We start from the raw sequence: 26,798 nt of genomic DNA on the forward strand, positions 1-26,798 counted from the left end.
CACTTGGGATATTTTCATCCCCCGTTGTCCTACAATGGAGATTTATAACATTTTTAATGCTTGTCTCCACCCTGTGCTCCTCCAACACCTGCTCTGCTTTTTTATCACCTCCAGCAAGGACCTTGGCAGGAAGAAACTACACAGAAGCAGCTTTCACAAAGAAGCTACAGTACCAAACAGAACTGGAGCTGCCTCCCTGCTCTGCTTGGTTTCTTGTTTAGTTTGAGAAGAAACTGAGTCCTTTGGGAATTCACTTCATAACCTGCTCATGCGACCTCTCCTGCCTTGCCCTCTATATTCTGGATCATTCTTCAACTTCTGCTGCCTTGTCTGATTTAATGACACCTCATTGCTGTGAAAGCCCCCAGTGCAGCAGCAGGAACATTCGCCCCCATCAGCGTAAGAAGAAATGGACAGAAGAAATGATGGTGGCAGCACTGAAAAATCGCCAGGGGAAATGAAGTACATAAAAATGACAGCATTGATCATTCTTTACAATCCCCTAGCAGCTCGCTGCATGCTGCTGCGGCAGAGCCTCCCTTGTCAATACCTCTGAATATTTATTCAGAGAAATTAAGTGCGGGGTAGGAGCTGCTTTACCTCTGTGGCTGTCTGGGCTTTGCAGGAGCTGTGCCTACACTGGCTATGTCTACAAAGGCTACAGACTACATACACTGAGGCTCTATCGGCACTGGGAAATGAGAATGGACTCCGAGCAGTGCCAGCCTTGTGGCACGCACCTCTCCAGCACCGCAGTGCCTGTAGCATGGGCTCGATGTACTAGAGGTGAATTTAGGAGGGCTTGAACATCCCAAGGGATCTGCTCCTGGATGGTGCTGAGCCTCAGTCACGCTTGATCTGTCCAGACCACACCAATGAGGGCTGTGTGGAAGGGCTGAACATACTCAGGCTCCACGCCTCACAAGTAAGGCCAAGGCTCAGTCCATGTCTGGATGCATGATTATGGGGATGCGGTGCAGGTACAAGAGGGGACTCAAGAAATAGCACAGACTCCTGCTGAAGTGACAGCCCAAACCCAGAAAGGCTGGACGCTGCCTTTGCTGCCCCCCCAAAAAATGTTAAGAAAGTGGTAAAACTGCAGCCCAGGACCAGCCTGGTGCCCTAGGGAGCCATGCTATGAGAAGGGTGGGAACAGGACCAGCACAGTGCTTCACTGCTTTACATTTACTGTAACGAGTGGTTTTACATGAACACTTCTAACCTAAGGCAGAATTATTATTAAGTGTCACCAGTGATTATAAATGAAGCTGGATCCCTGACCCCGTAAAGCTCTGGCAGAGCAGGAAACGTGAATCAGGACACAAGCATATAAGGCAGAGGATGTAGATCCCAGGAGCAGCTGTAACTTGTGGGATTGGGCAAGGAGAAGCAGCAGGGCAGTAGGCACATTCCTCCTACACAGTGTCAAAGGTACTCATCTCAGGAAGCTTTAGCACGAGGAGTAAATCCTTCTTTGTTTTAAATAATTCTATCACTTACTTTCTTTGTGTTTATGGAGCTTTTCCTCCACAAAGTGAACAGAGTGAAGCTGCAGTCAACCAGTTCCTCTAGAGTACCACGGGGTAAGAAATGCCTCTTGGAAACCCAGCTTCAGACAAAGTCTTGGCCCCTTCTCAGGCTGCTGCCCTCCCAGGGGAGTGGGAAGCCTCAAAAAGCCAAGGTACAACCATGCATGGGATGAAGCAAACTTGAGCCACTTCAGATTTTAAAGCCAATGTGGAGGAACCCAGATATGAGCCTGCTCCATTAGATGAGGACTCAGCATGAATTCAGAACCATGGGACCTGATTGCCCAGCTCCATGTCTGATATGGTTGAGATCGCATGAGAAGGGAGGTTTTGGCTCCTTTCACTAAACTTCCATGAATATCTTTCAAGTTTACAGCGCCGTTGTATTCCAGAATTTTGCGCACATGGTGGGCAGCAAGTGAGACATGGGAATCGTCGTGAAGTTTCTCTTCCTGACCACCTACAAGCTGGTGACTTCCTCGAGAGAACGTACTCTGAAGCACGCAGATGGGTGTGGGCACTCTGAAGAGCAGTAAACAACACAATCACAGGGATCACATATTTCACAGCCCCCAGTGGGACGACTGAAAATGGAAGGGATTCAAGAATGGATTCCTGTTATTAGTCTGGATCTCCCTAAAACCTCAAACTCCGAAAGGATTAAACTTGTGTCCACGTATTTAGCAAGCGATTGCTATTTGAGCCTCAGCTTTGTAACTCTCCTTATTGCAGAGACGAGAAATAATCTGAACATCAGGATTTCAATTAGAGAGCCCTCTCTCCTCTGTAGGCTAAATATCATGGGGGATGTAAACACTTCTGATGAGAAAGCGTTTGGCAATGGGGTCTTTTTTGATCTGCTGGATGCCAAAAGGGAGGTGAGGAGGAAAGAGATCTTTGAGGATGGGGTGAGGAGCACAGAGCGCAATGTGTTGGGATGCAAGTAAAAAGGAAAACCTCAAAAGGAACTTCAGGGCAAAACACAGACTGTAAGACTCCTGTAGCAGCATTAGCTTGCTGAATGAAAGGCTGGGAGGCCACATCACTTGGGGAATCAGAAATCAGAGCTGATACAGGGTAAAGGAGCTTCTTCCAGCAGGTGAAATCACACCTGGATTTCCCCAGCACAGCATACCTTTGGATCCAGCACACCCAAGGTGACCTGCCAAACCCTTATGGTCACAACAGGCAGCGAGGGAGGGCCGCAGTGACAACCAGGGCCAGGCAGGGCCAGGCACGGAGACAAGTGCCAGCACCCTGCAGCAAGCCGGCTGGGCTTTGCCGAGCTGTCAGCCCCACAGCGCAGCTAGGTGCACGTACGGAGGTGAAGGGATGTCCCTGCTGAAACTGATGGCCACAGATGACCTCCTGCTGCCATCGCCCCAGGAATCAAGAGGATCTCTACCTACTCTCTTGCCCCTTCTCTGATGCCAGTGCAGGCATCTGGAGTTGGCAGCTGCCTCCCACCCATTATCACATCTCATTTTCTGGGCCAGTTGTCAATTAAGCTGGCTCATCGGTGCAACCTCCCCACCTTCCAGCTCCAGCAGCAGCCCACGGTGTGCTGCTCTGCCAGGCCCACAGGCAAGAGGCTGGCTGTCAGCTGTCACACAGGGTAAGCTCTGGACCACCTGCAAACAAGCAACAGGAACAAGAAGCCACTGTGTGGGGTGCCGGTGCCCAGCCCTGCCTGGAATAAAATATCCTCCGTCCCTTTTAGCCTGGTCTTTCCACTTCAGTCACATGCAAACATCTTCTCTTCCATTAGAAAGGTCTCTTCAAAGAAGAGTTTCTGCCCTCTGTCCTAAAACAATGCAGCAAGTTGTGGGGTGTTGTCCTACAGCTCACATCTCCCCCAGGGAGGAGGGAATGTACGCGAGCAGCTTTTCCTCCAAATGCCCCCCAGATTGCTAGCTAATCAAAGCAGGCACTGCTTCGCTCCAATGGCTGATTGCAGCACTGGCTCTTCGCCCTTCCCTCACCCCATTAGTTGATCAGGGTCAAACGCTGGGCTCTGAGGCTGCTTCCCCTCCATCTGCTGCTGCTGGCTAGAGGCTGCTGAGGTAGGAAGGAACAGGGAAGGAGGTTGAAGTGAGCAGCACATCCTGCAGCCAGTAATCACTCGGGCTGGGGCAACATTTATCAGGCAAGGGAATGGCAGAGCACTCCTACACTTTCACCCCCAGGAGCTTGCTGCAGCACACTCGGAGCCCACGGTGCTCAAATACAAAGAGCAGCCGGGGTGATGAGGCAGTATGAGCTTCCATGGGGGCTGTGCAAACCTCACCAAGGCCCTCGGGTTTTCAGTGAGAGTGTGATCTCTGATCTCTAAGATCCCCCCTCCATGGTGCTACTGAGCAAAGCCAGCAGAGATGCATGGGCACTTTTCTGCAGTGCTGGTGAACCTTGAAAAGCGGGAGGCATGCCTCTCCCGGGAGCGTGCACGGCTGGTGTAGCGGCTGCACTGCTGCAGGCAGGTTGGGAGGGAGGCCCGGAGAGCTTTCTGTCTCCAGCAGCAGAAGGAAGGCTGCTGCCAGCTGCTGCACGTCCCCAGCCAGCACTCTGTGCAGCACATCCACGTCTGAAGGCTGCAGATAAGGGGCGAGTGCTTTGCGATAAAGTTTCTTTTAAAGGAAGCATCTCCTACAGGAGCTCGCAGCATGCTCTGCCTCAGGAAGGGGGGAGGAGGGAAAGGGCAAAGGCCAGAGAGGAAATGTCCCAGCCTGGCTCCATACCTCATCGCCTGCGTTCCCAGCGCTCACAGTGAGTCGGGATGGAAACCAAAGGGTTTTTTTCCATCTTCCTAAAATGGGCTGCACTCTTCCTTCCCTGCTAGCTGCTGAAATGACCTTGACGAGAGCAAGGAGAGGGGCAAAAATCTGTACAAGAAGCAGCAGCAGCATGCGCTTCTATCTCATCTCCAGCAGCATTGTTGCCAAGGGTCATGAGGGGAGCTCCAGGAAGGATTCCTCAAGTTCTCCTAAAGCATCGCTGCACTGCCTCTGCCCTGTGTGCACTCATGGGAAGCACTGTGCAAGGCGAGACAGAGCTACAATCTGTCATGCTCACTTCTACATGCTCACTGCTACGAGCATTTCCTTTTGCTTTCTGTGCTGGAGAAACCAACCTCTTCCCCCTAGAAACAGCAAAGACCAGCTCTCTGCTCCCCAGCCCACTCGTTCTCTGTGCAGCAGCAGGCAGAGCCCGGCTAAGCAAGGCAGTCTCCTGTGCTTGAAAGTAAGTAATCCTTCACAACACGCAAGGCAATGCTGCAAGATGAACTTCTCAGAAAAGGTGACAATGCCTTGTGACTTGAGGCATTTAAAACTTATCTCACAACAGCCTTGAAGATCAGATAGTTCTGTGCCAGGGCAGATTAGATGATGCAGCAGGTCTTCCTCATTTCTCATTTCCTCTTCGTTCTGCCTTCCTCCTGCCCTGCCGGCCTTCCTCCGCTTTTCTTTCATATTCCAGAGTTGGACTGGGGCTGCTTCTCCCCCAAGACAAAATGCAATGTGTCTTTCAGATCTGGAAGGCAGACAGCTGAAGGGGAAAGTTCGTATCCATCCTTCCCTGTACGTGCAAGCTGGAGGTGATTTATCGACTGAACAAGCCAGCTGGTGAGATGCCTGCTCAGCCTGGCAGGCAGCAGACCTTTGTGGAAATATTTGGGGTGCAGAGGAGCAAGGCTCACACGTAGGTCAAGCCTGAGGGGAGGGGGAAAGCCTGCTGGAGAAAGTGCCATCAACCCGAATCACACGTGGGTTTTTTTCTCTCCACCTGTATGCAAATGACAGCCCTTTTTGTCCTCTGTGTGCATGGCGGAGCAATATGAAAATAGGGAGGATGGTGATCATGGCACAAGCTCCTTGTGGTTCATTTGTGGCTCCACTTTGCATCTCCTGTGGCTGCTCCAGCACAAGGCGGGGATGGACACTCACGGAGATGGGGAAGTACTGAGCTCATGTGATACCCCAAGTCCACCAGCGCGTCCATCAGCATCTTACAATGCATTGCTGTAAAACCACCAGCAGAATATCACCCTCCAACCAAGGGGCACATTCCCAGCCCACGGGGAGTCCCCATGCAGTCACTGGGCTCTCTCTACGTGGTCTCTTATGTGAAGGGGCAGGCAAGGCTCTGCCAGCCCAGCCATTTGCCAGGGCTGCTCCCAAGCTTTTTTAGCCCCCACGATGTGCTCTAACACCCTTGCAGAAGACACAACTACCCTGACGTGGCTCACCTCCTGCTCCTTCAGAAACCAGTTAGAGCCGAGCCCAGTAGATGGGACTGATTTGGGGTGGTGGTGACATGATGATGACTAGGACCTCTCGGTGATCACTGCTGGGCCCTGACAGAGCCTCTGGACTTTGGCTGCACCCAATTTATCTAACTAACTACACAATCCCAGCCTAATTTTTTGTAGTGTCAAAAAGCCAATCACTGTTGGGATAAAGTGGAATTAGGGATGTTTGGGTGGTGCATACTGGAGAGGAGTCTAATCAGCCCTATTCGAGGGACAGCCTCTCCAAACTGGGCTGCACTGAGACACAGCAAATCAAGAGGAATTAACACCCGGCAGTTTGCTGGGTAAAAAAAATATAAATGAAGAAAAAAAAAAAACATAACAACAAACACAGCTGCTGCGTCTTAACTGTTCTCCACCCCCTCCAGGGACTTGAGGAAGAACAGGCCTGTCAGCTGCTTTAAGAGACATTATCCTCACAGTTTCTTCCCAGTGTTTACAAGGAAGCACTGCTGCTGCCTGTTTGGTTGCCTGTCAGTGCCAGCGCAGAGCGAGGTTCTCTCCAAGTTCACCCTCCGCAGGCTCCACCACCCAGGAGCAGGGCCAGACCTAACCCAGCGCCGGGCAAGGGCAGGCTCCCAGGGCTCCGTGCACTCCCCCGGTACCAGGCAGCATGCTGCACAGCCCAGCTCTTCCCAAGCCACTTCTTTTCCAGTTGGTCCCCGGCCACTGTCAGGGCTGGCCCTTAGCCCAAGACTTCCCCTCAGGCTCACCTCCTGCTCCAAGTTCACTTGCTGACTGCAAAGCCCATCCGTCCTTCCTTCAGATCCTGGTGGGATCCAAACTTGGGAAACCTTCACCAAGCTTCTCCTTCTCTCCTGCCCCTTACAGGGCAAAGATCCAGAGTAACCATGATGTCATCCTCTTCTGTGCTCATCTACCTGCACTAAGTCAACAGGTGAGAGACGACGTGAGACACATCACAGTACAGTGAAAAGCCACACACTATGACAGAGACATCTCTGTCTGACGTTGGGTTAGGGCTCTGCTTCTGGAAAAGAGTAGGAACAGTGTTCCAGCAGCCCAGGGGCAGGACCTGCCAGAGGGCACATAGCAGAGAAGTCCGTGCTTAGGTCACATCTCATCAGGATTGTTCAGGGCCTGTGTCGGAGCAGATCCCAGGCCTGATGGCACTGCAGAAGCTTGAAGGACATGCTGCTGTTTAAGATTGTCAATGAGGTGACTACATCCTTACCTTCACTTCACAGAAAGGAACACTGAGGGATGACGGGCACAGGGCTTATCCTAAGCCCAGAAGGAGGCTAGGAGAAGAATTTGGGTATTTCTGTTTTCCAGTCACATCTCTCACATTCTTTTTGCTGCTGTCATGAAAGGCCAAAAGTTTCCTGTGATCAGGCCTTCCCTGATTTCTGGCTTCTCCCTCATAAATACTGGATGAGCAATGACAAAGATACAATCACCAGTTTGTTGCGGACTGCCTGCCACGGGGCTCTGCCAAGGCAGACAGGGCCACCGCTGCCATTTCACAGCGCCAGGAAAAATACTTTTCCCTTGCGATTAAAAAGCCAAACTCCACAGTCTTCATTCCCCTTTCCCTCTGGACGTGCACACATATACCCCCACGTTCAGCCCTAGACCAACCTGATCATGTAGAGAACCGCTGAGGGGAGGACAGAGAGCGTGGCATCATCCAGGCTCCTGCGCTGCTGACCCAGCTCAGCTGCACAGCACCTGTGGCTGGCTGCCACCACCCGTCCCTCTGGCGGTGGCACTGCTGTTCCTCGTGCTGCCACCTGCTCCAGGAGCCCTGGGGGCTTGGGCTGCTGTGTGCTTTGGGACTCTCATGCCATCAAACTGTCACAAAAAGCTCAGAACAGCAGGGTCCCAATGAAACGCTCGCCAACTTCTGTGATAAAAAAGCCAGTCGAGGGACGCTGATTGAGGGGAACTAAAGCACTGTTGCTTTTTTGGATGAGTTGTGTTGTAAAATTCTGAAGATTTTTGTTGTGAAGTTTTATTTTTTATTCCTTTGCCCAGATCATACAAAGGATTTTTCATGTGTTCCTAGACTAAAACACCACGTGCGTGGCACAACCTACTTCAGGAAGGACTGGGGTAGGAGTACTTGAGAGGAGGAATATTTATCAAAAGTGGGGCAATTACCTCTATTCTCTCCAATTTTATGGCACACTCTTGTTGAAGAACTTCTCCAAAGACATTATCCAGCTCACAGCTCCAGCACCTGCTGTTCTGCAGGACTTCTTGCTTAGGAAGGGAAGAAACAAGGGAGGAATAATGACCAACTTATTCCTGACCATGCAGGAGCAGGGAAGGTGACAGAGGCTGGAAAGGCAGCAACTTGGGGGACACTCATTCCTTGGAATGAAAACCCAGGGTGAAGGTCGGCATCGTTAACAACACGTTACAATTCTTTCCTGGTGACGTGGTGCTGGAATGAAAGGAACAAAAAGGTTCTTGTCCTGAAGTCAGAGCTGCAGTTCCAAGTCCTTTTCCAAGAAGGTAGCAAGGAGAATTTTGCAAAGAGATTGCATAAACATTTTCCACTCTTAAATGATTCTGGGAATATGGAAATTGCCTCATCCTTTCCTCTAGCCCTTAGGGTATTCCTGCTTAATCAAAATGGGGAGAGGGAGGAGTTAAAGCAGAAGAGGAAGCTTAAAAATATGTATCCTTGTGAGAGAAGCAAGAATAAAATGTCATCTCTAGGCTCTGAAAAAGTTACCACATTGATTTCTGCTTCATAAAAATGAGGTTAAGTTGAATGCATTAAGCTGGCAAACCGGATAATTGCATGTCCTGAAACTGTCTTCGAAACAGCTCTTTTCACAGCGGTGCTCAGAAAATAACTTCATCAATAAGGCTCTTGCCCATTAAACCTTCGCACCTCTCTGTGCCTTGCTCAGGAGTGAAGCTTGTCCTTCCCCAGAAAGATTTTTTCCTCCTTTCACCTCAAACTAGTGGAAAAAGTAAGGCTGTTTTGCATTGCATTAGCATATTTCTGGCAAAGAAGTAAGGAGGATAAAAACCAACCGTCTTCTCAGGGCTTCTCAGGCTTTCCAGCTCCCTTTCCCCACACACGGTGTGCTGCAGAGCCTCGCACTGTGGCTGGCAGCTTTTTTCTCCGGAGTGGAAGTGAGAATTGTTCGGAACCTCAGGTTTTGCCCGCTGAGCCCTTGTGCAGCCCCCCTGGCAGGATGGGTCCTGCCCTTTCTGCCCAGCTGGCATCGCCCCGTGCCCCTGCCTCTGCACCTTTGAAAGGCAAGAGCTTGCCTTCGGCTACCTTGTTCGCATGGCAACGCCTGGGACTTCTTTGGCTCACAGTATTATGCAGCGCTGGTGCTGAAGCCTCAGGTCTGAATGCTGCGCTGTGTCCTAGCCAGCTTTGTCTGGGAGGGGGACTGGGGCTTTTTGCTCTGCCTTGAGCCCCACAGCACAACAGCACTTGCCACAGGGTGTAGCAAGTGCCTACAGACAGGGAGATGTGGTGATAATTGGCTGTTCTCTCCCTGGGTCCCTGTCCTCCTGCTGGAACAGAACGGACTGGGTAGGTCCCCACTACCCTGAATTGATCTGGCGTGCAGAGGTGCCCCCGAGTGCCCAGCAGGTCTGGGGATGACAAGCAAACAAGGATGACAAGCAGACTTGCCCTCACCCATCGACTGCTTCAGAGCACACAAAAATGCTCCATGGGGAAACAAAGCAATCAACTTCAATTTCTCCTGGCAAAAAAGCAACTCAATGCTGCTGTGCTCCTTCTTACACTCCCAAATCCCCTCTTCGTCCTTTCCCACTAACCAGCTTCTAATTTTTTTCCCTCATGGCCCTATCTGGGCCAAGGTCCTACTTCATTCACACAACTTATGGATCTGGCACAGCCCTTTCCAACCCTGTCTCACTAAATAAGAAAAGTGAGGCGAGGAAATGCTGTTCTCTTCAGCTACCTCATTAAAGTTTTTCACTTGATATGAATGCAATCAATAGTGCCTTCCTGAAGAAGCTTCAGTGACAGGAGCAATTAATTTGCTCCCACTTGCCAAGGCTAATGTGCCTCAGACACACTGGCCTTAAAGTATGGGGTGAGCCTGGCAGAACATTATTCCCATGCAGCTAAAACACGGGGGAGAACGCCCCATCAATAGCATGCAGCCTCCATGGTAGGAAGCCTTGGAAAATGGCACGGATTGCAGCAGGAACCTCCTCATGCCAGGCTCCAGCACTTCTCCTTTGAGGACCCTCTGTTACTGTGCCACAGCAGCAAGAACAAAGGCTGCCAGAGAGCCCCCTCCAAAAACAATGGCCTGAGGACAAATGACAGGCAGCTGGCAGGATACGGGCGTCGGGCTGCGGGCAGCTGGTGCTGGCAGAGAAATGCGGAGACGTGAGCTCTCTGGGAGAAAAGCGAACTTAGCACGGTACCCAGCAAGGGGATGTGTAAGGAGGAAGCTGGGAGGAGTCTGAGGGAAGAGGAAAATGAGAGGCTGGAGCAGCAACCAGCTCTCCCAGTGATTAGAGATCATTAGCAGATCAGCCTCTCTCTTTTGAAAGCCTTTATAATTTCATCACAGCGTGAAAGCCCAGACTGAGAGCCCTCTGACACGCAAAACGAGAGGCTGGGCACAGGCAAGACCCTCTTATTGCTGTGCCCTGTGCCCCAATCACTGGGGACTTCTCTTCAGGGGCTTGTGGGGCCTTAAACCTCCCAGATGCTACTAAAGGGAGCCAGAGGCTTCCCAGGGCCAGCCCCACAGGTGATTGTGTCATGCAGGCACCCAGCTACTAAGAACAGCCCAGAGACAAGCGGCCGTGAGATGGCAAATGGCTTTCACTTGCTACGAGCTGCATCTGAACCACTGACCTAGAGACAAATGGCTCTGCGCCCTCCTCCCGGCCCCTCACGCCATCTATTCCCTGTATCATACCACGCTGTTGACAGGAGACGCATTAAGCACTGCCAGAAGGTGACTATAAAAAAAAGAAGAAGGCTTTTTCCTTTTTATGGCACCCTCTGTAGCTGCACAGCTATTCAAATATTTGCCTTGCTCCTTATAATTCATTATAACCCATTTTTTACGATACCATCTTTGCAACTGTGTATTCCCATTGCCCAGGTAGAAAGCTGAATTTGAATTATGGCAGCAGAACTTCCTGCCGGAGACAAACCCTGCCAAAAAACTTTGGGTAAGGTTTCTTTCTCCCGAAAGGTGACACAGCCCAGGGCAGGGGTTGGGCCACTGGCTACGGGGAAATGTCATGTCTGCACAGAAATGGAGAACATCTCCTTCCTTCTGGTGTCTGCCCCTGTTCGGCAAGGATATTCTGCTGCACAAGTGAAACAGCTCGACGTAAAGGCTGTGGTAAAATCTGGAGCGACCTTCTTCTCGTGTGGCAACAAGGGGGTTTTGCTATTAATTTCAGTGCAGCCGGGATTTTCTCGAAAAGGAAAAGATGCTCCAGTTTTGGGACACTTTGTGCAGTGAGAATGCAAATGACTGTAACTGGCATTCTGATCCTAATTAGCTCTTGTGATGACATTAAGACAAATGCTTGGTAATTCTGCCTTCAGAAATGAGGTAATGCAAACTAAGGAAGAAATTCAGCCCGTTCTCCCCCTGCCTGCCACGTTCCCCGTGTTTGCTGAGTCCGATTTTGCCCAACGGAGGCCAGAGGTTTTAACGAGTTACTCTCATGGGTCTGCCTCGCTATTTAACGCGGCAGAATTGCAAACCATATCGATGAAAATCTGCTAAGCTATTTTCAACTGCTCGTGGAATGGGACCCTGCTGTGCTGCTCGAGTACAATAATTCTGCCCAGCTCCTCCCCTCTCAGGAGCCAGTTATGGATTTGGACTATCATTACATCCCCCAGGCCACTAGCCATGTTAAGTTAATTTAATTTAAGGAAGGCTACAAATAGGTCAGAAGAACCTAGGGGAATTAGCTGTTCAAATGAAAATGGAAATCAATTGGGAGCTACGGTCTCACAGTTGTTGGAAGCTTTCTCCTGGTCCTGCCCGGCGAGCCCTCTAACCTTTGAATCAGCTTTCTGAATCTCTCTGAATCTTCCTAAAAGCGACGTCATCTTTCAGATGATGTAATCTGTGGCCAGTAACAGACCGGAGAAGATGCATTTCTTCCATTCTGAAACTTTTATATAATATGGAAACACGAGGGAGGAAAAAGGACAGTATCTGGGAAGGTTTGGACGTTTTCATTGAAGTAATAGTCTGAAAATGACACAATTGTCCTTTCTTCAGGTTTCAGCTGCCAAAATAGAAAAATACACCTTTCTTTTTGACAAAAATATTTACAAAATCCTCTCACGTCTGACAATCTCTTATTATTGTGATATATATCAAAACCAGTTAGATGCTTTCCTTCCCACCATAGTCTCTCGCATGAGATTCTGAAAACAAAATGTTTTGGTTAGCATTGCCTATGTGCTATTTGAAAACCAATTTCCAGGAGCAGGGTATTACTGTTGTGCCAATAAATGTTCCTTGTCTGTAAGTCACAACAGTTTGATCTTAAATATAGGTTCCTGCATCCTGGCATCAAACACAGGGCAGATGTGCATAAAACAGGGGAAGCTCAGCAAATTGCTCTTAAGGAAAAAAAAATCAATCAATTTTCCTATGAAAACCTAAAGGGATTTTTTTGTTTGTTTGACACTCGCAGTCTGCGCTGCCTTTTGATCGGGTATATGGATTACAGGGCATTATTCTGCTTTATTATTTCTTCTGGGTGACCTTGGGATAAGGTCTGTAGGATATTACCGTTCAGTCTGCTTTCTTTGAACAGTTTCTCAGGGATGACACCGCGAAGGCCCAGCTCCCTGTGCCTGGGAGCTGCAGCGTGCCCCTCTTTTCACATGGCCCAGAACCACAAACCTTCCTGGATACCCTGACTAGCTGCTGGGGTAGGCCAAAGGCCGAGGTGGGCAGAGTTCCCCTGGGGTGCCACCAAGCCTGGCAGCATGAAGCAGGGTTAGGCTGGGCGTGCACAAGCAGCAAGTACTGCCTTCTGCAGCCTCTTCTGTTTTTTGTTTTTTTTTTGCTGCCGTATCCTGAGCTCAGGTTGCTCCTTGCTGCAGCACAGCCACTTTCCCAACCACTCCGGAAAGCGCAGGGGTCACCTGTAATCTTGTCACCGCTTGTTGGGCCACCTCTGGACTACTCCCATGGCTGCAACCGAGGCATGACAGGAGTACCTGTGCTTGTTCTCACCATGCCAGCACAGCTCCAGACCCAGACTATGTTGGCTGCTCTGGATTTCTGCTAATGCACCTGGAAACTACCAGACACCAAAGCTTATAATAAGGCGATGAGCAGGCATGCTAGGCTCAGCCAGTGCAAGCATGCCTTCCTCCACTGCAGTCCAACTTCTGACTGCAGGACAGATACGGGCAGACACTTCAGAAAGACTCTATTTATATTCTGCCCTACTGGTAAATTCATTCCTTGGACCACTCATGCAAAATGGATAATGCAAATAAATGCTACATTTGGAATTAAGCTTATTTTTTTACTCCAGTGAACATGAGCGCAATGAATTTTCTTTTTTTTTTTTTTTCCTTTTTTCTTTTTTCCCTTCTTTAGGGTGTTTTCCAAGCTGCAGGCCCCAAAGTACTTGGTTCAGGTCTGGGGGAGGATGTCACAGCAATCTGCTGCTGAGACAGAATGGCGCAGGCACTTCAAACCACTGGCTCTCGAGCCCACAGACTCATGACTAGCATTGATCTGGAACTGATGAGTGGCTGGCTGTTTTACAGCATTGCAGCCCTAGAGAAGGCTGCTCCCTCCTCACTGCAGGGTGAGTGATAAATTCATGCAGAGCATAGCCAATTGCAGGGGGAGAAACAGAAAGGCTCTCTCAACTCAGGAAGTGACCACTCATCCCTGTACTCAGAGTGACACTAATGCACAGATGCAATGTTCACATAGGAGGCAGGGCAAGGAGACTGACATCTCTGCGCACACTGCATCCTCCTCCCCTCCTCAAACAGGACTTGGCGTCTCAGCAGTAGGTACAAGCGAGGAGCTAAGTTCCCCGTGGCAGCAGTGATTGCTCCAAGAATTGTCAGCGTGGTTCCAGCGAGCACAACAGCTTCCTCCCACACAGAGATGAAGCAGCACTTCTCTTCCCCATCTCCTTGGTGCTTTGTAGCATGCACTGCACCAACGGCAAGGGATTGCCCCTTCTCTCTGCTTCCCTCCCTCATTCAAGAAGGTGGAAAACCCCCTAGTGCCACACTCTCTCTGGGAAACTGCTGCTTGGGTCGAGCCCTGTTTGAAAAAAGACTATCGTGTTTGCTCTGCTGGGCTCTGCAATGCATAACAGAGTCTGCATTGCAGTCTCCAACTGCAATCCAACACCATCTGTCCCTTCCACTTGCAGCACTGCATCACTCCAGGGAGTCTGCTTTTCAGGAGGGATCCAGAGCGTGCCCAGCTATGCTGTCCCCTGGTGCCCAGCACAGCCAGCAGAAGGGCAGAATGCCCCACCCCAATCTGCAGTACGAGACTGGAACCACCACGGGCTGCTCAGTGAAACCCTGGGAGAAGCAAGACAGGGAAAGGGTGCCGAATTGCTTCCTGTTCACTATGTTTTTAAAAGAAAATCAGTGCACTTAACAGCAATTATATTTAACTCCTCTTCAACCACCTTATGGAAAGGAAGTCAAGTAGCAGAGGTGCTCAAGTGCTGAGCCCTACACCCCCATGACTATGGAAATCAGCATCAAGGAGCTACGTTGGCATCAACCTAAGCCACCAACTCCCCTTTCCTGAGTGTCAGAGAAGCAAGGCAACCAGGGGACAAGACAAGAGACCTGGAGATACTTCATTGCTCAGCCCTGTCTCCGAGCTACTGAGCCACACCAGGAAAGACATTTCTGCTTTATTGGTCTCCATCTCTCAATGCACATCCCGTCTGTCTGTGCTATGAAGCAAAGTAACCTAGTAGTGAATTCTTCAGGGCTGTAGCTGTCTCTCCCTATGCATCTGTACAGCACCTAGCACAATTTCATCCCAAACTTCAGCAAGGCGTTGTGCTCTGCTCTAAGTGAAACATTCACAAATCATAAGGCTATGAAGGTGAAGCCCGAGATTTGTAAGGTATGCACCAATGCTCTCCCTCTGAGCCCGTGATGCTGGGAGGAGGAAGCAGTTCACCTCCGTCGTGAGTTAGTGTTCTGACAGCTCGGTGCAATCTAGCCATGACTTGCATGGCTGCTTTCCCTTCACATTCCCAGGAGCGCACACTGCATTAGATCATGTTCTGCATCAGCCTCTGCTCCAAAGCAGAGGAGAAGGAATGGGGAAGAAGATGAAATTGCCTTGACCAGCTTTCATTGTCCTGAAAATATGCTACTGACATGTGGAGAAAGCTGCAGGGAGCTTTCTCTCTGCTTTGGAGAGCACGGAGACAGGAAAAAATAACTAATTTTCGAGCTACTTGTAAGGTTGTGGCTTCACTCACAGTAAGCCTGACAACTTGCTCTTCACATTGCAGCTCCTCTGAGAACAGCACAGGATACTGGGGCTCTTGCTTTTCACCAGACCATTATGTTTTTAAATGGACCCTATTTGTCTGCAAAATGTTCTTCTTTCCTCTTCCCCTTAACATCATGTCAGAGAATTTAGAAAGCAAAAAGGTTATAAATATATAACCAAGCCATTTATTCAGGAGCTAAGCATGTAGAAGTTGCTTGGGTAAATAAACGCCGCAGGTTCTGCAAATCAGCTGTCTCTAGACCCTTCCTCTGCACCATCTCTGGACCTCCCGGGGCTCTGAGAGGGCAAGACCACACTGCATAACTGCTCCCCGCACAGCCAGCTCTGGCTTCACACTGCCTGCAGCAGACCCAAGTGCACTTGCTCCCCACTCAACCCATGCATCCCCTCCCCAGAGCACACGCAGTACGACCCTGAAGGAGATAGTAGAGTCTCAAGTGACTGTGCAACAGCAAGCTGACGGCCGTCTTGGGAACCTGCTAAAAGCAAAGCATTACACTCAAGACACAATCTTTAGCATTCGCACTGGAATAAAGTGGGAGAATGGGCATTCAATCTAAGCACCTTTGTGTAATACCGGCATAAGCGGAGAAAAGATTTAGGATGCAAGTGCACCGCAGGCTCTGCTCACCTCCTCCCACTGATGAATGTAGCGGATGAGCCGGGAGAGCCGCAGGAGCCGCAGGAGGCTGAGGATCTTAGTGAAGCGCACGATGCGCAGTGCCCGGGCTGTCTTGTACACTTCAGAGTCAATGCGGGTTTCAACGATCAGGAAGATGTAGTCAACAGGGATGGAGGAGATAAAATCCACCACAAACCAGCTCTTCAGGTACTTCATCTTGATCCGCTGTGGGTCTAGGATGATCTCTGTGTTGTCCTCCACCACGATGCCTGTTCGGAAGTTGAGGACAAGGTCGATGAGGAAGAACGTGTCCGAAACCACATTGAAGACAATCCACGGGGTAGTGTTTTCATCCTTGAAGAAAGTGATGCCCACAGGGATGATGATCAGGTTCCCTACCATCAGCAGCAGCATGGTCAAATCCCAATAAAACCTGGACAGCAAGACAGAGACACGTGAGATCAGCTATGGAGTGGGAGACCAGGGAGCCCACATCAACAGAACTGATGTGCTTTATACATCTCTCCTGTCACTCGTTACCTAAGCTTTGCTAGGCTGCCTGATGTTTTCCCAGTGCACAAGCAGCTAACATAATTATGTGCTTAATGGCACAGAGACACTCATCTTCGGGCTGAGAGGGTTCAGAGAGGAATTAGGTACATGGCTAGACGTGCTCCCTGGAAAACTTTGACTGGACCTTCAGGGCCACCAAGAAGACAGAGATATTTGAAGTTACGGCAGTGACTGCTATGAAAAGGGTCAGAACAAGTATCTGGAAGGGCCCAGAGTCAGCAGGTCAACAAAGCCATTTGGGGTCACAGTCATCAATCAGGCTTGCTCCTACTGTCTGATCCTCCTTTGCAAGCAGCCAGCGCAGGTAGCATTGGGATCAAGATAGAACTAGGAACGGCTGTATTTGGTTTAGCTCTCTTGTTGAACCAAGCTTACACTGAGCCTGCACTTGGAGTTTAGTTCACACTCTATAGACTCTTCTGCTGTACAGAAATGATCAATAAAGCTCAGAGTCATGCGCCTGGAAATTATCTATTTCATTTCTAAAGTAAGCAACAACAACATTTAGCTACTGTGTCATAAAGCACAGTCTCCAAGAAACTTATCTTCACTTCAGCGACAAGTCAATATTATCCAGCAGGCCTTACAACAACACTCGTTTTCATTCTTGAAGGCACACACAGCCTAAATACAGTTCCTAATTTATTTGTTTGGGCTTTTTAAAGATTTTCCCCAGGTTCTAGTGCAAACAATACACTGTCACATGATGTTGCTGCGACTCAACCAGGGTGAGGACTGAATTTTTTTCTGAATCTCATACTTTGATGAGGAGTCTCACAAAGGACCCTCAGTGCCCAACACTGGTGCTCCAGTCCCCACCAAATGTTTCACTCGTAGAGATGTCAATCCGCTGTAGTCTCACAATGCCAAGATTTCATCAGCTCTACATCGTATACTACAGGGCTGTTACTGTTACACTGTGAGGTATCATAAATAATTTACATCCAGATGCACTTGTCACAGCAAATGGACAAAGTGCACAGAACAAACCGATTATTGGCTTCGGTTGCTTATACCTGAAGATGAGGCATTCAGAAAGCTGCTGTGGCTCTTCTAGTCCGTCACACCAATTAGCACGGTGTTTATATTCTTTTTATTATTAACCTCTTGAGTACCAAATAAACCTAACTCCCTTGACTATAAAAAGGCAACAGAAAACTAACAGGACTCAAACACAAGGGAGAGAATTGTGCCTTCCTTTAAAGCAGATCACCACAGTACCAGTGACGTCAGTGGAGTGACTCTGGATTCCCAATGATGCAGTGAAGGAAACTGCTGGGTTTGCCAAAAAAGGGCATCCCCATGCTGCTTGTCCATCTGTCTGACCAACTACAGTCAAAATCATGGAAATGTTTTTTTAGAAAAAAAATGGATTTGCCTCAAAGTTCCTCAAAATCTAGGTTTGGTAAGAATTGTTCAGCCCAAGCCCGTGCTGCAGACCAGACTGAGCTGCTGCAGAACAATGTCGCTGTAGTGAAGCGCCTCATGGATCTGTTAAACTCTCAGCAGCAAAATCAAAGGGTAGAAGATGACTCAAAAGCCCTGCCTGCACAGATTCTCTCTCCTTGGTGAGAACCTAACACTCTGAAGCACCTCTAAACACACGATCCCAGCCATTACACATGGACAGACAGGGCCACAAACCAGCAGCCCGCAATTTCTCAGAAACGTTCAGCAGGGGCTGATGGCAACCGGCTTTTGTGTAAGCCAAGTTATCCACTAACGAGGTTTCTGAAAATGTCATCAACCATCTCCTTGTTCTCAAGGTGCCATGCCCCTGCAGGCAAAGTATCATAGTATAGAAGTACAGGAGGTGCTGGTAGACACTCAGCCATGAGATAGGTCCGTGTGCTTCTGAGAGCAAGGCCGTGTCAGACAGCAATATGCATTAATACTGTATAAATCCATGTTGCAGTCTTCCTTATTAAGGGTCTGAGATGATGCTGCATCTTTCCTAGTCAATTAATCTAGATAATCGCACAATAGCAGGAAGTCTGGAAGCAGTGTGTACGTTATTACTGAAAATAAATAACCTCCCAGCCATCTTTAATTTGCCTACAGGGGATACAGGAGGAAATATGCACAAAGAAAATTATTTTTCCCAAGTTTCAAATTAATGGCATGAGACAGATGTGGCCAGACACGCACAGATGCAAAGGTAAGTGGCTTTCCTCAGAGATCTTTGGATTTTCCTGCCTCTTAAGTCTGCATTAGCTGGTGATTTCAGTACTAAGCGGCAAGTGGGGACGATGACTGCGTTGGCCAGGACTGCTCACTGTTCCAGTGAGCTCTACACACACAACCCCAGTAAAATGCTTTCTGTCTGACTGCTGTCCTGGTCTCTTGTAGTCAGGCACGGTCATACCACAGTCAGTTGTCCTGCATCCTGAGCTGCAGGGTGGTGTGCGCAGTATTCCAGCACAGCCAATTCACCTGCCTTTACAACATAAACTTCCTAGAAGTTAAAATTTGACTCTTAGGATTCCACAGTTCCTGCACATTGAATCGACATGGGAAGTACGATCTGCTCAGGGTGGCATCGGTGGATTTACACTGAACAGATTCTCAGGGACTGCAGCACCTCAGAGGTCTAGTACCATCCATGTGTCATTTTGTATTTACACTGAGGAACACTTTTCACTCCCTGTAAATTATCGGCCAGAATGAGTAACAGTGCATGCGATGTATGTAAGGGCAAGCACCAGCTATTAATAACCCATGTTTTCTGTATTTCTGCGCTTCCTTTCACCCAGGGATTCCACAGAGCTGACGATGATGAAATTGGCTCCGCTGCACCCATGAGAGGCAGAGTTATTATCCCTGTCTTGCCAATAGAGAAGCCACGTGGCAAAATTGAGAGAATGGGATTTGTCCACTGAAGTCTGAGGCTAAGCAAGGGCTACAACCTGAACTTGATTCTTGAGTCTCACCAGACTGGAAATTATTCTTATGGCTTGACAAAGGGTCTAACAGAGATTTGTATCATTGGCGTCTTTCTCTGATATCCTGTCTCCTCTCCTCTCTTCCTATTTTCAAGAGCCTACATAAAAAATTAATAAATATGAATGTATTGTTTTATTATAGCTGACTTAGTGCAACTGAGTAGCTCCCAGCATGGGGAACAGCCAGCACTACATAAAACAGATGCCTCGTTCGAACACACTTGTTTCAGTACTACATCCTAGTTCTATGCCACTTCTTGGAGCTGAAAATCACATTTTACCATGCACTGCTACATTTGAATGGTTAATTCCAAATATATTATTTAGTTCTAACAGAATGTGTATGAGAATTAGTGTGAGCAAAGACAATTCAAGAGTATATGCTCGTTGAACATATTTGGTGTCGTGCAGTTGATTTGATACGAGGAACGCTTCATAGGTATTAGTTTGTGGGCTTTGATGAGCAAGTTGGATCAGCTTTCCGTTCTGTCTAGTGCATAATTTAACAGCAGGCAAGGAATGTGGCTTTCAGATGTAATTTTTCTGTTAAATAAACCTTGATCTTTCAAAACAATTCTATGGTGCAGTATAACCATTTCTAGTGCATGAGCTCAGGAGGGATAGTGAGCACTGGACTGAAAATAACAAACTGCAGGGGTCAGCCTGGTCAGCATCGCTGCGTCAGTCCTGCATTCACGGACCGCTCCTGAACAGGGCACATTTGTGGCCTTAACTTCTGTTCCCCTTGCTTGGTAGCACTTGCACTGTCAAGAGAAAATAGACTTGGGCAACCTCACCTCTAAATTAACAAAGCTTTTTGGATGTTTTCAGCTTCTGCTGTAAGGCAGCCAACTCGGGGTTGAGCTGAGGAGCTGCCTGACAGTGCACAGAAAGGAAGCAAAAATAAAAAGGCATCTAACTGCAAATGCCAGGGAGCCAGGATATCCTCATCAGTGATGAATTTAGCTCAGACACCGTGTCAAACCTTCCTAACCTTACAAGAGCACATCTTTAATGAACATATCCCGCTAATACCAAAACCAAAGACAAATCCAATTGCTCTACCAAGCCCAGGCAGGCGCAGTGCCTCAGTGCTGACTCAAGAAACAGAGTGCCACCTACTGAGTCACCAAAGCCATCTCAATCCTCTGCTTTGCATGGGGAGGAATGGCTGTGGTATTTCTTTAAAGAGCTGATGAAAATCTGCCCTCTTCTGCAGAGTGGCAGCTCCCTTCCCCCTCCGGACTGCATGTTGAATTATACACTGATGTGCTCACCAGCAACTATCCTGACAGGAAAGAGGCCACACTTTAATTCCCAGGGCTGCTAGTCAGGCTAGAAATAGAAATCATCTTTTGTAAAGAGCATTAGCGGATGTCAGCGTGGCTGGTGGGAGGAAAGTGTACTCCAGAAAGCAGCCATTCACATAGGTAACAGCACAGACGGGAGAGGGGAAAGAAAAAGGAGCTGGAAGAGCTCCTTCCCTGGCTCTGGAAGCATTACTTCTTCCAGATATGAGTAGGCGTATTTCTACTGGAGAGTTACAAAGTTTGCATTATTCACAGAGATAATAGCAAGAATGTGGTGATTCATTGCTCCTAAACACACCAAAGGATACTTAACCAGCTACCGAGTCCAAGAATTCACTTGCTAGAAGTGAATTTATTTATAGTGATTTATTCAAATACCTGTGCACTTGAAAACCTCTTTGAAATGAATACCCACCAAAAAAAAAAATCAAATTACTTACATAAATTGTCTGCGTGCTATATAATGGGAAATGAGAAGGGGAACCTATTTAAAGAGTAAGACAAACAGTTTTAATTCCTTCTGACCAACCTATGCAAATAATCTGTATCCTCTGCCATCCCGAGTAAAACCCCTGAGAGCGCTGAGAATTAGCCATGCGCTAAGACAGCACGAAGGAAAGGGCTCTGCTGTGCCCCAGCCTCCTGCAGAATTCCCCGGCCTTCTGCTCCGGCAGTGCTGGCTGCTTCTTCAGGCAGAGCCTGCTGCTGATCTGAACTGTTCACCTTCCCTTTGGACTTAGTCGCCACAGCGATAATGATGCCTCAGCTGGGTACGGAGGAGTAAGGGGCACCACTGAGTTACGCAGATGGGATACAAGTCTGCACTTTCCCATCAGGAGTGTGAGGACTATTAGCTAGTCAAGAATTTGCAGTGCTTACACAAGCAGGTGTATGAATAGGGATATCTCACAGAACAGCACCCGCTACAAAGGAGGTGTACGCCTTGGGGCACTTTTGTTCCATCTAGATTTCTGAAAACTCATGTACTGCCTTTGACAAATTTTTCATAGAATTCAACTGTCAGTTTTACTTCAGGCAAGCTATTTTCTAAGGTCTCAGTTTCGCCTTTCACTTAGATTATCTCCAGTCTACATAATTGCTCACCTAATCCCCTCTGAACACCGCAGAATTCCATGCCGTGTTTGGAGTTTAACACACATGCTCATATTGTCATCTTCAGATATAATTACTGGATTTTGGTGAGTGGAAAATTAAGAAAGCTATTGCTTATGCAATAGTTTGAAATGGCATTTGCAGTCCAAGCAAGGTAGCACATTAGCTTTTTTACTGCTTCTCTATCATCAATTTTTAAATCTAACACTTCTCTATTAAACAATAATCAACAGCCTACATTTTTCAAAGTTATGTCCACACACTAATTAAATCCCAGCAGACCTATGAAGGCATTATCATCCTACGTTATCAATAGAAAGACTGTAAGATACCAAAGATTTAAGCAACGTATTCAGAACTAGCATGTCGAAAATATGGATGCCTAGTTTCCGAAGAGGTTTCCAGTTATGGTATATCCTGTAATTTGCGGTAACAGCAAAGGGGAAATTTCCATTCTCCTTCATTGTTGAAATAAACATACACATTACTTAGTGGTATTTTTATTCCAGTTCTAACACTTGACAATTTGCAAACAACACATTTGAGGCATTGATGCATTTACCCTATTATAACAGAACACATTATGAATTATTCCCTTTCTTTAACTTACAAAGCATAATGCATTACATTAATATCAGTTAGCCTAAATTATTAGTTCTGTGATAATACCTACGATACACCCACTCTATTGTCAGGCTTCTTGAAGAGATGAAGATTTGCTGTATGGATGCTGTTATAGGAGGACTCCAAAGACTGGAGGACAAGTAAAGCAGCCCTCAGGCCAGGGGCAGGCTACCAGGGAAGGCGTTTGTCTGTGCCACGCTGCAGCACAATGCTCTGAGTGAAGGAGGAGTTGGGGGGCTGCTGGTACAGCCCCTGCTGCTAGCGCCTGGTGGCCTCTGGAGCCGCCAGAGCAGACTACGGGTGGCTTTCTTCTTGCTGGCACAAGTCTTAGACCTTGTGTTTTCCACTGGCTCTAGACAAAAACTGCAAAATGTGATGTGAACTCGTTAGCAGGGGAGTGGCCTTTTTCTTCAAGCATTAGCTAAGAAGAAACAGCACAGCCGGCACCTTGCACAGAGAAATCTCACTCCCTGCGGCTCTGGGTGGCTGTGACACCCAGCACTGAACTGGGAGATGCCAGAGGAGCCACACAAAACAGATTTACCAAGAGAGAGGCATTTCTACAGCCTCCATCTGGTACCACCGGTCACTTTAAAACAGGCTTTGTGAATCAGCCCAAGCAGGCAGCCCTGCCGCTCTGTGACTGCGTCAGAACAACTTCATTCCCTTCCTTGTTTTTCTGTCTCAGAACCCCCAAGCGCTTTCTCATCCTTGCACTGAAATGCAGCAGTCATGAACCAAAGCCACACTAAGAAATGTACTGTTCAAGTATGCCAAAAAAATAGAACCTTGCCTCAAAACCTGCTGACTCACCTTCTCATAGGTGTTTTAACATTCAAATTTAACTTTGTATCATCTGCTCCCCTAATCTGAGGGAGTTTAAGTGGCTTGGCTAGGACAACAGCACTCCAACCACTAGATAGTGCTATCTTTCACTCAAGTTCCTCCAAATGCCATACGGTGTGTGTGAACTACACAGCAAGTGGCATCACTAAGCTCGGTTTCATGCAGACCTAACAAACCTTGCAGGGTGTTGTTTCATTACAGTCTGAGGCATGTCAGGACAGAGGAGTTCATGAGGCTGCAGCACTGCCGCCTGGCTTGCACACGTTCTGGGATAATGATAACTTCTGGGCATCTAATCTGTAAAGTCAACATCTACCACCTAATCCTGCAGCGTGCTTATTAGAAATTGTACAAGCATTTTCAAGAGTTTTGTGTGCAATCTGCCATTCAATAAATGCAAATGTATTGGAACACTTACACCTACTCCTTGGCCTGCAGACATACTGTATCACACAGAAACAATATGCTCCTGCATTTCATTTCCAACAATGCTGAAACACAAACATGTCACAAGAACAAGAAAAGCCACAGCGGATTCTGCTCAAAGTAGTCAACTGACCTGAACTGAAGCTGCCTTCCTGCCTGCAGATACCTGCCTAACAAATTAAGTGGTATTTTAAATCTGCGCTTAGAATCCAGTCTCCTCAGAAAGGTAAAAATAAATGCACAGACAGAAACAGAGGTAGCCACAAGAGACCTTGTTTGTTCTGGCTCTAAATTTGGAGTACACGGGCCAATACAGCAAACCTCCTATTTCCAACTAAAAACAGCATTGGTGATACTTTCTCACCTGTCTGGACACAGCTATTATTACTAGCTCATGGAGAATTCCCCTGTAATGAGCTGCAAAAGCAGTGAGATTTTTGTGTGTATTAACTGTTGGAAAGCTTATTCCTTCTCTTCCTTGAAGGCCTGAAGGAAGAACGTTTACATACCAGACCTAGACAATTTATTGTTCTCATAGCACTGTTGCCCAGGAGGAGGTGATCAAAGATACAAATTGTTATGCAGGGGGAATTAATCGCCAGGAGTGGCTGGAGGTACCACTGGGAAGTTAATACAGCACAGATTCCGTGGGAAATTTATACGCGTGAGCTTTCTGTAGATGGAAACCAGCCCAGTGCAGCTGCTGGCAAACCAGGCTCTAACCTGCTGGATGGGCTCCTCTCCCTGCTGCAGGTACATGAGATCATTTCAGCCTCCCCGATGAGGGGAGGTGCAGGCAGAATACACAGCGGCTGCTGGTGCTCTGGGATTACCTCCTACACAGCCACATCACTGCACGAGATGTGCTCTTCTCCGTCCCATGCCCTTCTCATCAAACTTCATCAGAAGGAACCTGCACCACCACATTCCCCCAGAGTTAAAACTTAAGTACAATTTTCTATTTGTAGCATTTAACCAAAACTGCAGGAACCCTTGCACTCATGGCAGAGAGCCTAAGCCAGAGCTTAACCCTTTCTTCACACCCCACTCTACCGCACTTTTAAGCATGTTGATTCCCCCTCCTCAGCCCCACATGCCAAATCCCAAAGGTTTTCAAGGTGTTAGATGTGTATTGATTTCACAGAGCTCCCTAGCATACATTATGCATGAGACTGACATGCTAAGGGCCTGGCAATGCCACGTTGTTTGATCTTCTGAAATCTCTCACTTGTATGAATATGGAAAAGTTCCTCTTTGTTTGCTGTCCATTGATCCAGACGTTGACCCTTCTCTGTGTGCATTTATCTCTGATGATTTAATAATGAAAAAGACCAATAAACGGAGGAAAGGAATGAAGCCCCTTTAGGAGGACCTATTGCCACGGAAACATGCCATATGTTGTTGTTGCAGGGAATGGACAGATCAATAAGGGCTGCAGCTTCCAAGTCACCATGAATGTGTTGTGGAATGTAAAGGACTAAAGCAGAAAGACATGCACAAATTGTGGCATTATGAAGTTCAGACTCTGGCCCACATCCAAGGTCTAGCATGACTCAAATTCAAATGGTTGGGCAGTCTGTCTCAAATGGATCTGCACTAGGGCGCTCCGAGTTGTCTCAAAATGCAGGAATACTGGGCCAAAGTTTTAATTTGTACCCAAGCAGATGAAGGAAGGGGCCGTGTCTTATTTCAGAGTGCTCAGGCTGCCATTTCTTGGAGACATACAGGTAGACATCTCAAAGCCCACTTCTCTGAATCTTATCTTCCACGCTTACTTGCCAGAGTATAAACAGCAACTCACACACGATTCGGTGGTGCAGGCACAGACTTTGCATATAGAGATGACACAGATGGCTGCACACATACCTGTGCAGAGTAAACACTGCAGCAAGAGTGGCAGAGAACATACGACACCAACTGAGCTAACACACATCTTCCACCAACTTAGCATCCCGCTGAGTTACAGGGATGACAGGCTGGCCTGTTAACTGTTTTGCAGTGCCATAGCTCCCTTGACATAATATGAGTCTACTTGAGATGAGGATGTCAGTCTCACCACCAGGAACCCAAATTTACTAAAATTAAACGCTAAAATAGGGCAGAGAGATTACGTGAGTCACATATCTATCAGAATCACAGAAACACAGTTTAGAAATTGGAGGACAGTGGAGGGAACACTGCTCTTTCTGCTAGCTGCTATTTTGCATTGGATAGACAAATTTGTGTCCACATGCTCTGCGGTAGTCCACAAAGAGGTGACAACCACATGCAGCAAACAGTTAAGTCATCTGCCAGCCTGAGAAAAAGACTTCTAGCCACCCGAGATGCTAAAAATGTCCCTCCTAGGTATTGCTATGCTACAGCTTGGTGCTGGTTAGAAATCACAATTCCAGCCCATTCTGCCCAAACGGAAAGCAGGGTGAAACTCAAGGTCTCTTCTGATACCATTCCCAAGCTCTCACAGAGGCTCCTGGGGACATTTGGGGCACCCACCGTAACCTTTGAAGCATGCACCATCACGGTAATCATCTCCACAACACCTTATAGTGGTCTTAAGCAGCCTTAGAAACAACTTTATGTGCAGTTTGGCTCAGTAGCTGGTCATTTACATCCAGTTTCAATGAAAGAGCAGTGAACAGAGCTGATGCTCAGCTGCATGAAGCAATTTACTCAATGAAACGCATCTCAGCCTGCCTGCAGTATGAGGCACACTTGTACTCTCACGTGCTTTCTTCAACATCTAAAGTTACCAGAATATATGGCTGGGACAAGCAACAGCATCTGCCAGACATGGGCACCTGTGCACGCTTACCCCTTTGCCTCTGTGCCAGCCGTGGATGTGCCACAAGGGGCCAGGGGAAAAAAATCGATCATTTTTTACCTGCTGAGTGGCGAGATGGAAATCCAAAACACTGCCAGAGAAAGGTAATAGAAAGTGGTTTGGTTTTGGTTTTGTTTTGTTTTGTTCTGTGGTCTGTTTGAATGCTCATGTTCAAATCTGTGTTACTCTGAA

General features: G+C 47.9%; 1 protein-coding gene across 7 annotated transcripts in view; it reads right to left on the minus strand.

The window, feature by feature from the left end:
* HCN4 (hyperpolarization activated cyclic nucleotide gated potassium channel 4) overlaps positions 1 to 26,798 on the minus strand; it is a 168,997-nt gene that overhangs the window by 56,293 nt on the left and 85,906 nt on the right. For all 7 annotated transcript variants that reach the window (XR_014696798.1, XM_084532193.1, XM_084532192.1 and 4 more), the window contains one exon: positions 15,961 to 16,384. Coding sequence is in view for 6 of the 7 variants with exons in the window: in XM_084532193.1 (XP_084388319.1) it covers positions 15,961 to 16,384 (424 nt within the window). In the remaining variant the exon portion in view is untranslated. The remainder of the gene's footprint in view (positions 1 to 15,960; positions 16,385 to 26,798) is intronic.

The sequence above is a fragment of the Aythya ferina genome, assembly GCF_964211825.1.
Source record: "Aythya ferina genome assembly, chromosome: 11".
Taxonomy (NCBI): domain Eukaryota; kingdom Metazoa; phylum Chordata; class Aves; order Anseriformes; family Anatidae; genus Aythya; species Aythya ferina.